Source organism: Notamacropus eugenii, chromosome 4 (genome assembly GCF_028372415.1).
Source record: "Notamacropus eugenii isolate mMacEug1 chromosome 4, mMacEug1.pri_v2, whole genome shotgun sequence".
Classification (NCBI taxonomy): Eukaryota; Metazoa; Chordata; class Mammalia; order Diprotodontia; family Macropodidae; genus Notamacropus; species Notamacropus eugenii.
Genome location: NC_092875.1, coordinates 230,485,637 through 230,499,185, shown reverse-complemented (window position 1 = coordinate 230,499,185; position 13,549 = coordinate 230,485,637). Strand labels below are relative to the sequence as shown.

The 13,549-nt window shown below is 34.1% G+C and overlaps 1 protein-coding gene and 1 long non-coding RNA gene across 3 annotated transcripts in view; one reads left to right on the top strand and one right to left on the bottom strand.

The window, feature by feature from the left end:
• The window catches only part of GNAL (G protein subunit alpha L), a 515,901-nt gene that overhangs the window by 486,808 nt on the left and 15,544 nt on the right, over positions 1–13,549 (top strand). For both annotated transcript variants that reach the window (XM_072604208.1, XM_072604209.1), the window contains exons 6-9: positions 2,166–2,220; positions 5,262–5,335; positions 11,265–11,323; positions 11,909–12,029. In XM_072604208.1, coding sequence (XP_072460309.1) covers positions 2,166–2,220; positions 5,262–5,335; positions 11,265–11,323; positions 11,909–12,029 — 309 coding nt within the window. The remainder of the gene's footprint in view (positions 1–2,165; positions 2,221–5,261; positions 5,336–11,264; positions 11,324–11,908; positions 12,030–13,549) is intronic.
• LOC140501035 (uncharacterized) lies at positions 2,657–11,910 on the bottom strand. Its single transcript, XR_011966028.1, has 3 exons — positions 11,805–11,910; positions 7,081–7,215; positions 2,657–4,480 (listed from the first exon to the last, which is right to left on the bottom strand). It is a non-coding gene; the product is annotated as an uncharacterized lncRNA (long non-coding RNA).

The window sequence follows — 13,549 nt, the reverse complement described above, 5'->3', positions numbered from 1 at the left end:
TAGTATTCATACATATATTTGTTTTAACATTTCATGTTTATGAGATGAAGTTTTGTATGGAACATAGGACAGTTCTTGCCCCCAGATAATGTAGTTGTGGCCAACTCATGTAAATATAATTTGAAAGCATATTATTGTAAATTGTCACCATTTACCCTCACCACACATACGAACATGATCTCAGTAGCATCAGTGGACAAAAATAAACCTATCCAGTGTACAAAGCAGGGTTTTTTTTAATGTAGTACACAGAAACATTTATTGACATGCTTCTGAACTCAACTACCATCGAAATTAGAAATAGTAATATCTCAAGGAAGGTATTTATTTACCATGTGTGCTTTGTAAGAGTGTTTACTTATTGAAATGACAAAGGGTTTTATCTATATTTAATTTTTCCAGATTAAGCCTATCATAACCATCTGAATAATTCCCCTATATTCCATTATCTTTTCTGTACATTGTTTTTACTGGATGTTTCCTGTAATTGCACAACCAAAGTATACATGTTTAGTTCAATTTTCTGTTTCCTCAGTGTGTTTAATCAGTGATTATTAAGTACAGAAATATAAGGTGTTTGAGGATAAAAACCATATCTGCCTTGCTTAATATGAGAAGCAGCCAAATAGAATCCTTACCTGACTGTGTATTCCTAGTATTGCCTAGAGGCAATTACTACAAACAAGGCCCACTCACAAGTACTTTGAGTACTGGTATGAGTAATGGATTAATATATATCAAAGTCACATTGACTTTTAAAATGTCATATCTTATATTTACTTAACACATTTTATTATTCATCATCATCCTATATATCTTAGCATTTAGAAATTATCTGATATAGTATAAAGGAAATTGAATTAGAAGTTATGGGTCATGAATTGGCTGAATATGCCATTAAGTTAGCTGTGTTACCTTCAAGTTAATTAGGATGTCTAGGACTTAGTTTCTTCACCTATAAAATGAAGGATTTAGAGTCTGGAGCTCCTTCCATCATTAAAATTCTGTACTAGTAGTAGTAGTAGTAGTAGTAGTAGTAGTAGTAGTAGTAGTAGTAGTAGTAGTAGTAGTAGTAGTAGTAGTAGTAGTAGCAGCAGTGGCGGTGGTGGTAAATAACATTTATGTAGCACTTTAAGATTTATAAAGCACTTTAAAAACAGTATTTCATTTTTTCTTTCTTAGGAGGTAAGTATTATTCTTACTCCAAAAGAAAGTGAGATAAATTAAGTGACTTTTCCAGAATCACACAGCTGGAAATATCTGAAACAGAAAGTCTCTAAGAAGCTGATCAATGAGAATAATCCTATGCACCTGGCCCTTTGAACCAAAGGTTACATAAAGAATCCACTGGCATTCATAATATGACCCCTTTCTACCTTTGAAGTCTTCTTAAACCTAATTCTCCTCCCCTACCCCCATGCATATGTATTCTGCAAAATAATGTCACTGGCCTCCTCGCTATACCTTGAACAAGATTCTCTAACTTCCAACTCTGGACATCTTCACTGGAAGTCCTCCATGACTGAAACACTCTCCCTCCTTCCCCATTACCACAGTCTGACCTCTCTTGCTGTAATTACCATGTAAAATCTCACTTTCTGCAGGAAGCCTTTCCTAATTTCTCTTAATTCTAGTGCCCATTCCTCTCTTTGCTTCTTTCCAATTCATCCTGTAGTTAATTTGTACACACTTGTTTGCATGTTTTCTCCCTCAGATGATTGTGAGCTCCTTCAAAGCAGAGACTATCTTTAACGGGTTTTTTGTATGCCCAGAACTATGTGAAAGGCTCTTAAAAAATGTTTACTGACTGACTAGTTCTTTGACTCGAGAGAATTACTCTCTAGTTTTCGTCATCTGTAAAATGGGTATAGTAATAGCACCTACCTCACAGAGGTTTTGTATCAAATGATAAAATATATGTGACAGACCTTTGTAAACTTTAAAGTGCTTTATAAATGTGTTATAATTGTTAGTATTTATTATTTTATCAATAAATGAGTGAAACTTCCCCAGGCCTTTTTAGCTAACCTCCAGGTAAAAATGATGATTCTTAGATTTCATTTCCATTGTACCTTTTTAAAATGACTAGGTTAATCTATATGACAATCTTAAAGAAAAAATAACGAGTATTCCTTTTTCTCAATGTGTGTTGGTTTTTGTTTCAGCTTTCTAGAAAGAATTGACAGCGTCAGTTTGATTGACTACACACCCACAGACCAGGTAAGTGGGATTGAGAGTATGTAACCACCTGTTTTCAAAACCGTGGTAACTTCCGGTTTTGTGCAGAAACTATTAGAAAGGGATGATGACAATAGTTATAATGATTCTTGAAAATATACCATGCTCACCTACCCAAGCTATTGGAATACTTACAAATAAGTTATTTTCTCTTTAAAATACTATTTGAAGTTTCTAGAAGTTAAATATGGACTTGTGGATAGAACACTGATCTACCAGTCAAAAAACCTAAGCTTCGAATTCACTATGTGAATACCATCATCGACTGTACCTTGTTTTTCTCATCTGTAAAATGAGAGTAAGAGTAACTGACCTATCTGTGTTACAGAGTTGTTATAAAATAAGAAAACATCAATGAACCTATCTTAGAAAGAGCAGTACACAAATGCTAAATATTTTTTTATTGTATTTGTCACAAGTATTTACCAGGCAGAAATTTGAGAATTGCTCCTGTGCTCAAAACAAGTTAGTTTTGAAAACTGATTATTTTCCCCTTGTTTTTGTTAGGTTATATACCTGCCAACCTCATAAACTGTTAAGTATTTTTTTAATTTCTAAAACAGGATCATAGAATCGTAAAATTAGAAGGGACATCAGATATCATCTAGTCCAACCTTCTATCTGTTTAAGGTTAAGGGAACTCAAAGAGACTCAGCTTTTAAAGCCTAATATTCTTTAAATTCTGTGTTTTATATGTTAACTTTTTCACCAAAAAAAATCGTATTTTAATAAAAGCAAAGTTTAAAAGCAAAGAACACGATTTTTATCAAATGCTGCAAGTAGACGTACCAATGACAGTGCAATTAATATTGCCTGGGAACTATTCTCTCAACAATCCCAAATGTCATTTAAATGATTCAAGCCTTGAATTTTCTTATGTTACTAAGCACTCTGATGCTTCCAAACAACAGGTTGAAAATTCCTAAGCTGACATCCAACTAAATTATATAACATTCTCCTTTAGTCAAAGATTCTCTTGACTTTCCTTAGAAATTACACAGGGAAACATAATAAATCTTTTATTGGGAGAGAATTTAATCTCTTTATGTGGGAGCTTTCTTTCTTTTGCAAGTCTTCCAGGTGACTTGTATCTCTGACAAACAAATTTAATCATTAATTTCACAAAATACAAAATAAGACAGTTTCAGATACTTTTATAAATGTTTATACTAAGTCCTAGTGCTTCATTATTTGACTAAAAGTGCTTCTAAATAATAATGCTTTCACTAAAGCTCTAACACAGAATTTGCTACTTCTGATAATCTGATTTAAATATTCAATTTTTATTTCTGTTCTTATTTTCATTTTTTAGGACAAGTTAGTATGTGTATTTGTGCACGTATTTTAAATAGTATAAACTGTGTATTCACAAAGAAATATGCAAAATGGTTTAACTGTGTCTGTCTACAGGAAGGCAAAGAAAATGTTCTTTTTCTTCCTCCTTCTGGAATAAAAGGAAACAGCTTTTAAAACAGATGAATATTGGCGATTTTCTAAATGTAACTACCGATTATATCATCCCTAAGAGAGGAGCCAAATGGTGCTGCAGAAGGAACATAAACACATAGTAACCTCTTCTTAATTCAATAAAATTGCCATAATCAAAATAATTTTCATCAGCAAAAACAGAAATAGTACCGCTGATAACTCTCATTCCTGTTACAGTTATAAGCAGAAAAGACAAACCTTTATTTTACCAACAATATAAATTTTCTTCTTTCTTTATTTAGTGTCTTGTCTTTTACCAGGGTCCTAAGTATACTTTAAATAGCCACTTTATGGGATTGCCATAAAGAAGAACTTCTAGTATTAATTCCATGTTTTTCCATTTATCCTGAGTAGAACCAGAACCCACTACTATTTTTGTAAAGTGACAAGGGAATATCTCCTGGCCTCTGGCATGTGTACTTGAACCATGAGGTATCATCATAGACTCAGGGAACCCCTGGACTATATCCAATGTCCAGGGTGCAATAAGGACATGTTTGTGTGCTACACAGCCACTTCAAGGGGCTTCTCTCTGCAGCCAACCAGCTTTTGTTCCAATTGTCATCCAGAAAAGTCCATCTGTCGCTATCTCTTTCCAGGAAAGTCAGTCTTTGTTTCCAGTATCTCTCTTGTATGAATTGAAGCATCTATAACTCATCCAAAACCCTCTGACATTCTTGACCTGAACTTAAATTTTATCATGGGAGGACACTACAAGGTAGCTGGATCAAATGAACGTTATACAGAAAATACTCTGAAATGAAAAATGAGAAAATGTATCCAAATATGTTATCATTATTTTTATTTTTGCTATCATTCTTAGTACTAAAACCATGCCCCAGACCATGCATGCATGTATACACACATACACATGTACACAGAGATAAGTGAATAAATAAGATAATGCTCTTAAAGTGTTGAGTGCTTCAATAGCACCATAATAGATTAATTCAATAGATTAGATTTAAAAAAAACCTACTTCCTAGAAAGAAGAAAATAATAAAAATAATAATAATAAAACTTCCTAGGAAGAAAATAAGAAAATAATAATATGGTGATAATAATATACTTAATAGGTCAACTATGTAAAATGATATGGTTTTCTCATTGATGATTGATTCCTTAATTTAAAGTGACTGGTAATTTGACCATACTAGCCTTTCACTCAAGTAGAATAGAAGTGTGAAGAAAACCAGACCACAAGACCATAATCAATTGCCATCTGCTCCAGGATTCTATATCATCTACAGATGTGGAACTGAGCTTCTTATGGTTTATGTTCTAATTTTCCCTGAAGCTTAAGGTGAAGCCTCCCTCTACTTGTGCTAACAGAATTAGAGCTTCTATATGAGAGGAAAGGAGCTTTTTCCCACTGGGTCCATAATACCCCATAGAATGCTCTCATAAAATACCAAGCTTTCAGAATTTTTATGAAAGGAAATTGACATAAAGTCACCATTATAATTACACTCAGGGTATTAATTTTAACAGTAAAAATCATGTCATTTGCCATACTTATGTTTTCATGTTTCTAGGATCTACTCAGATGCAGAGTTTTGACATCAGGAATTTTCGAAACACGATTTCAAGTAGATAAAGTAAATTTTCAGTAAGTATATTGTTCAGAATTTTGTACTGGTACTGGGATCGGCTTCTAAAGAACATAATTTTTTGCTGTCATATATTTTCAACTTCCCTCTTTGTGGTGTGATTAATGTTAAATACAAGTAATTATTGTAGTGCTATGGGGACCATTCTATAGTTCGAGAAAATAGGACCCTCTCCAGCTTGAGCTTAAAAGAACTTAACATTTAGCTCTCTCCTGTCAAATGAAATGAAAACAGATGGTTAGGCTGAGTTTATCTCTTGATGCTTCTGTAATTATGTGGGCATTTATAATGTTTTTTAAGGATCTGGAATATTGATGTTTTTGTCATTTAATTGAAAACAGAAGTAGAACTACCAATATACGATCAGCATTTTAATATAGAAGCACATTAAACTTATACTTATCCTACTATTGAGTGAAATTTCATATAAAGTGATATCAGACTTCCAATGTCACTTCAGCTTGGGGAGCCTTCAGAAATCTAGGTCAGATTTCTCACTGCCCATTTCTTTTACCAACTGATTTCTTCTTGCATCTCCAACATGTCTTCTACTAATCCTATGCTCCAATTAGGTTCCACACTATCCCTATAATATGTTATGCTTGCTTCTGTGAGTATGCTATCCTCTCATCTCAAATATCCTATATTAGTGAAAATCCTAGTGATCCTTTGAGGCTCCTCTGAAGTCCTACCTCTCCAAGAAACATTCCCTAAATAACTCTAACTCACAGTAATCTTTTAGATTCTTAGAATTTATTTAGAAATTTGAGTCTGCCTCTCAGAATAAAGCACTCAGTCATATTCTACTTCGTATTAGTCTCTAATTTATTTTATATATGTTCCATGGGTATAAGACTCTGTCATACGTCTTTTTCTTTTTTTCCCTCTATACTATCACACTTGGTGATCTCTCCCCTATGGGTTAAATTAGAATCTTTATGTAGATGATTCTCAGAGATAAGAAGCTTTGATCTCTCTCCTGAGCTGTAGTCCTATGTCACCTACCTTATCAAATTCAACACACCCAAATCAGAACTTATCTTCTCTCTCACAAAAAAACTCTCCCTTCTTCGACATTTCCTTCTTATCAAGGTTTGCCATCATCATAGTCACTTAGATTCTAACCCTCAATGTTATCTTCAGATCCTCACTTCTTATTCACCTCACTTATCCAAGCCATTGCCACATCTTGTCACTTCTGCCTTCACATCTTTTTTATATGTCCCCTTCCCTCCACCACACAGCCACTACCTTAGTTTAGACCTTTGTCACCTCTCCTCTAGACTACTTCAATAGCCTACTAATTAGTTGTCTCCTTACTTGAATTCATACTCCATTCAGCTACCAAAATGATTTATACACTCTAGCCATGTCATCTGTCCCTTTCCCTACTCAGAAAATTCAAGTGACACTTAACCCTATATTCAGGATAAAATATAATAAAGTCCTTTCTTTGGCATTTTATGATCTTGATAGCTGATCCCTTCCAGTCTTCTTCTACATCACTCCTTTCCACATGATTTTCTATTCATCTCCACTGGTTTACTTGTTTCTCCCACACAACATTCTGTCTTCCATCTTCAGGTCTTTGCAGTGGCTGACTCCCCATCCATGGAATGCTCTCCCTTCTCACCCCTCTGCCTCTTTGTTTCTCTGGCTACTTTGAGATTCACACTAAATTCCACCTTCTAGAGAAAGCCTTATCTGATCCCCCATTGATTTGTGGTTCCCCTTATGAAATTACCTTCCATTTGTCTGCATATATCTTGTATTTATCTGGATATTTCCATGCCATTTGCACCATTTAAATCTAATGTTCTTGAGGGCAGGGAATGTCTTTTGTCTCTTTCTTTGTATCTTCCAGCATTTATCATAGTGTCTAGAACAAAGAAAAAATTAATAAATGTTTCTTCATTGAATGTCTCCCTGATAGCTTCTCAAGGGACTTTCTGTTTGAATTGATAAGTATCTATATGAAACAGATATCATTGAGAGAAAAAAATGCTTTAAATTTTTGGTCTACTATAAATTCATTTTTCTTTATGCCTTCCCACCCCCACAAATCTATAAAAATATTAATTTTAAAGGCTAATCTATATGCTGCTGGATATAAGTATAATACAAGTTCATCAAAGGAAGGGAAGTCATTATGGACAGAAAAGTCAAAGTCATGGAGCAGGAGAAACTTGACTAGGCATGGGTAGGATTTATAAAAAGAAAAAAGTGCCCTAAAATAGAGGAGCAGTATTATTAAAGTTATAGAGTAACAAATTTTCATGGCATGGGTATGAGGAAACTGAGGTCACTCCCACTGACTGTAAAATAAGGACTAGAGAGTGGTTAAAAAAATAAGGACAAATAATGAAGAACTTCAAAAACCAAATAGAAGAGTTTAAATTTGACTATTAAGTATTGGGAGCTCCTGCTGTTATTCAAACAATCAAAGCAATATGGCACAAAAGAAAGAACACTGGGTGAAGAGTCAGAGAACTTGTGTTCAAATCCTGACTTTGCTGCTAAATACCTGTGTGGGCCTTGAAATGTCAATTAATTTCTCTGTGCCTCAGTTCTCTTATTTATAAAATTAAGGAATTGCACTAGAGATGATTTCTAAGACCTCTTCCAGGTCTAATCTATTATGTCATTAAGTGGCATACAAGAAAAGGAGAAGGAGAAGAAGCAGTGTTTTTAAAATATTGGCTTGATAGAAAGGAGTTTCAGGGAGGGAGAGAGACAGAGACTAGAGATGAGATCAGCTAAGTCTATGTCAGTGATCTAGGTATAAGGGATGAGACTTTAGACCAGAATACTGACAGTGGGGATGGCAAAAGGGAGGTAGTGAATTCAAAAGATATTTTGTAGGAAGAAATGGCAGGAATGGGGACAAATTAGTTATGGGCAATGAAGGAGAAGGAAAAATCAAGTAGACTCAAAAACTTCCATATTGAGGATGGTAGCAGAATGGTATTACCATGCATAGAAATGGGGAAGCTGAAAAGGGAATGTTCTATGAACACTATTTCCTTGCTGTCATGCTTCTGATAAAAAAAAAATGTTAAAATATTCTAGCATTAGGATTTCAATTCCCTCCGTACATTTTTTTGTTTTTCCAATGGTTATGTTTTTCTTTCTTTTTTAAAATTTTTTTTCCATTTTGACAAACGTTTATTCCCTCTTCCCATCCTACCCCTTCTGGGGGAAAAAAAACCTTTGTAAGAAATGTGCATAATCAAGCAAAATTAATTTTCACATTGGCCATGTAAAAACATATATCTTATTCTGCATCTTGAATCCATCACTTTTCTATCAGGAGATAATTAGCATTTATCATCATCAGTCTTTTAGAATTATGATTGATCATTACAATTGATCAGAGTTCTTAAGTCTTTCAAAGTTTTTTACTGTGTTGTCATTATTGTATAAATTGTTCTCCTAGTTTTGCTCATTTCAGTCTGTTTCATGTAAGTCTTCCATCTAAAACCATCCCTTCCATCAATTGTTATGGCATATAGTGTTCCGTTGTATTCATATAACATAATTTGCTCAGCCATTCCCCAATTGATGACCTTTCCTTAGTTTCTAGTTCTTTGTCACTACAAAAAAGCTACTTTTAACATTTTTGTGTATATAAGTACCTTTTTCTTTTTTTGATCTCTTCAGTATATAAGCCTAGTTACGATATTTGTGTTTCACAGGAGTATGCACAGTTTAAGGTTACCAAGAGTACCATTAACGTCCCTGGTTTTATAGACTCTCCAATATTTGTAATTTTTCTTTCTTGTCAGCTTTGTCTGTCTGAAGGGTATGAGGTGAAACCTCAGAGCTGCTTTAACTTCATTTATCTAATTATTGGTGATTTGAAGATTTTTCTCAAATGATTATTGATAATTTGAATTTCTTCCTGTAGGGGGAAAAGCCTTGAACATTTATCTGTTGGTGAATAGCTCTTACTTGTATACTTTTGAATGAGTTTCTTATATAGCTTGGAAATTAAACCTTTTAATACTCTGATTTCTTTTCAGATTATATAAATATTTTACCTTACTAAGGAAATAAGATCTTTATTAAAGAAACTTTCTGGAAAGATGTTTTCCAATTAATCTATTCTTCTGTAATTTCATCTGTATTCAACCTATACCCTCTTTTTTACACTTAATTTCATTTTTCAATTGATGACAATCTAACTTTACCTCTCACCTCTTCCAACTTAAAAAAAAAAAAGAAAAACTAAGTCCCTGAAGCAAATATGCATAATCAAACAAAACAAATTCCTATATTGCCTGTGTCCAAAAAAATGTATCTCAGTTTCCTCACCAAGTTCATCATCTCTCTGTCAGAAGGTAAGTAGCATGTTACATCATAAGTCCAATAAATCTTATACTGTCTCTCCTTAGTCTTTTTTTCCAACTCAGTCCTCTTTCATATGAACTATCTAATACTTTTTTTCCATCTTTTTACTTTGTTTTAATATTTTGTGTTGTTTCTTGTAGTCATTAACTTCTTTTTGGTCCATCCTAATTTTCTAAGAGTCTTGCTTGAATAAGGTTTTGAACTTGCCTTCTTGTGGCAAGTTGATCATTCTTTTTCCAATTCTTTCTTCCATACTTCTCATTTCTCTTCCAATTTTTCTGTTTTTTCTAGTTCTCCCATTTCATTTATAAAATCATTTTTTACCTGTTTTTTTAACTTTTCATTATTCAATTAATTTTAATTTAATTTTTACCTGAGCTGTATTTTTTTTTCTTTCAGACTCCGTATGTATTTGTATATATTTTCATGTTATTCTCTTCATTTGATTTTGCATTAAGCATCTCTGTTACCCTGATAGCTCTTTCTGGTAGGATTCTGTTTTTCTTTGATCTTTCTTTCCACCTTACATCCTGACTTCAGACTTGGTGTTAGGGTCAGGGTCAGATTCAGAGTCAAACATCAACTGATTATTTTTGTACTTACTTTGCATTCAGTGCATAACCTTGGGCCTATGGCCATTCCTTGCCCTGGACTGCCACTTCTAGGAAAAGGTCCTCTCCTCTGTTCACACTAGATGTGTGATCTAGCATTAGATGATAAGGTACAGGGCTAACAATTGACACCTGTTCCTGTCCTCTGCACAAAGTTAAGCATTTCTGTTCCAGGTCTAGGACCTCTTCTTGCCCTGGGATATAGCTATGGGTAAGGCCTCATTCATTGCCTGTGCTAGAATGCTCCTCATGGCCATTCCTGGCTAAGCCCTTTCCCAATGTTTTTAGATATCTTTGTCTCCATGTGCCAACCCTGGACAGAAAAATAATATACTGTGGGTTTTTTTCTTCCTCTGATTTCCTAATCAAGACTTGGTCTAGTGCATTTCTAGGTCTTTGTGGAATAGTTGCTTGGGAAAGCTCAGCTACAGTTCTTACTATTCTGTCATCTTGCCTTATCTTTCTCCTCACTCTTAATGAAATAAAATACAGCATAACAATTGCAGTGGTAGGAAGCTACAAAACAGGTTTGGTAAGCATGCCTTAGCATTCTCACAGAGGATAATAATAGCACAGAGAGATGGGAATTGAGCAAGAATGCAGTGATGATATGAAGTATGTGATAAATGAACCACTAGTCCCATAAGATAGCAAGTCTAAAGCACAACATTAGAGGAGTAAAATCTAAAATGAAGAATTAAAGATACTGGAATAGTGAGTGGCACATGATAGCAAGGATAAAAAAGTACATTTACAGGTGGTGGGAGAGCCAGGATGCTTCAGAAGCAAAGCTATATGGTACAGTGATAGAAGGTATCACAAATATGCCAATCCTTGGTACTCAGCAGAAGTGATTTAAGATGGGTAAAGATTTTCTTTATGTTTAAACTAAAGCATAAGCATCAATTCTTTACCACAGGAAACCAAATTTACCAATGTAAGTCAACTTTCTTTTGTTCTTCAACAGTATGTTTGATGTAGGTGGTCAGAGAGATGAAAGAAGAAAATGGATCCAGTGCTTTAATGGTAATTTTAAATATGTTTGCTTTAAAACATTACATCTAGTTCTCATAATATTTTCTTCTACTTTTGTACATTTTAGTGTTATATATTCTCACTTTTTTATACTTGCACTGTTACTTAGTTTCCATATACTTCTGCCTTTTATACATTTCTGATGCATAAGTGAATTAACAGTCCCAAATTCTTTTCCACATTGCTAACATGCTATATTAAAGAAGCAATCCAATCATATTAAAATCATTGACAGAAACTGTAGTTTAATGAGAGATAACTGCATTTGGAGTTAGTAGATGTGATTTCAAATCCTAGCTCTGTGATACTGGACAAGACATAATCCCTCTGAGCCTTAGTTTCTACATACATAGGAAGGGGAAAATTCTGTTTGCACTATCTACCTCACATGTTTGCTAAGTAATGCACGGTATATGAAATGTTTTTGTAGCTGTAAAACACAGTTACTCTTGCTGTCGTTACTGTTACTTACCCAGATCTGATGGCTGCCAAGTACAAAATGCACTGGAAGTGTTGTGTGCCTTGTATACTGCAACAAAGACCTGAGGTGCTCCTTTTCTCTTTTCTCTCACAAAGATGTCACTGCTATAATCTATGTCGCAGCCTGCAGTAGCTACAACATGGTGATCAGGGAAGACAATAACACTAACAGACTGCGAGAATCTCTGGACCTTTTCAAAAGTATCTGGAATAATAGGTAAAAAAAATAAAATCAGCTTTACTACAGTGCTCATGAATAGGGCCTATTATAAATGCTGCTTGGAACCTTGAAAGTCAATATTAATGTAATTTTGGGGTGGACAAAAGAGCATAATCTTCATTCAAAGTCAATTTTAGTCTGCCAAAATGTCTTTACATGCCTAAATTGGATTCACTGTCCCTGGCAAAAATACCAGAAGTAAGGATATGAAGAAAATTATGATTTCTGCTTTGAAAATGCACAAATTTTTCAGGGTTCAAAACCTATTTTCTTTAGTACTTAACATATACAAAGCACCAATCTGAATATGATAAATGAATGTTTCCTTTCTTTTGTTCCCATTTTTTTCCATGTATCTTTCCTATAGCATTTATCACATTCTGCAATGTATCCTTATCTGGGGATACCTTGGTTATTTTCAATCTTTTCTTTTTGCTATGAGTTTAGAAAAAGGGAGGGGTAAGCCAAGAGAAAATGTCAGACTCTTAAAATAGTTCATTTTCTTATACATATGTGAAATATTACCTTATTTATACCTTTATTGTGTATATTGACTTCAAGACATTTTTATTAAGTACCCATTATATTGTTGGACACAAAGACAAAAACAAAATATTCCTGCCCATGAATCCTGAGGATCTTACATTCTTCTGGGGGAATATACCATGTACACAAATGTAATACAAGGTAGTTTGAGAAGGGAAAGAATAATGACAGTTAGGAAATTAAGGAAGACTTCATGGAGAACATGGAATCTGAGCTGAACTCTGAAGGAGAATTTGGTGTTTTGAGAAGTGGAGTTGGGGACACAGTCCATTCAAGACAGTGGAAGACAGGTTTCATAGATGCAGAGAGGCAGGAAGGGAACTGCAGTTAGCTCAGTCTGGTCAGAGCTTAAAGCATGTGAAGGGATATAGTGTAACAAATAATAATAACAGCATCCTGTTTGCTTCTGTCCTGAACATTTTTCTGTTTTTTTGGATAGTGTTGCTATGTTACTTAATAGTTTCAGTTTTTAACAGTTATAATATGGATGGTTTTTCTGATTCTTCCTTCTTTTACTCTCACTTAATGAGTTTTCTCTTATTTTTCTATTTCCTTCCTATTTATCATTTCTTAGACGGAAGATTCAGACCTAGATTATTAGTAGAAAGATCTCTAGGTGAGGAAACCTTCAACCAATGGAAATAAATAACTGTTCTTCCATTTAGAATCTTTGAGAGTTGCCTGGGACATTATGAGATTAATTGACTTGCTTAAAGGTCACACAGTCAGGGTGTTAGTAATAGGATTTGAATTTAGTTCTCCCTCCTCTGAGACTAGCTCAATATCCAGGACAGGATGACTAACTGCATCTGTGTGTGTGTAAATGTGTGTATGCTTAAATGCATACATATATAAGAAATTTGTTCAATCATTAGGCAGATGGATTGTTTGTAGGTTTTGCTATTACAAGTAATCTTACACCAAATTTTTTTACAGCTAGGGTTTTATTTTCCCTATCAATAACATTCTTT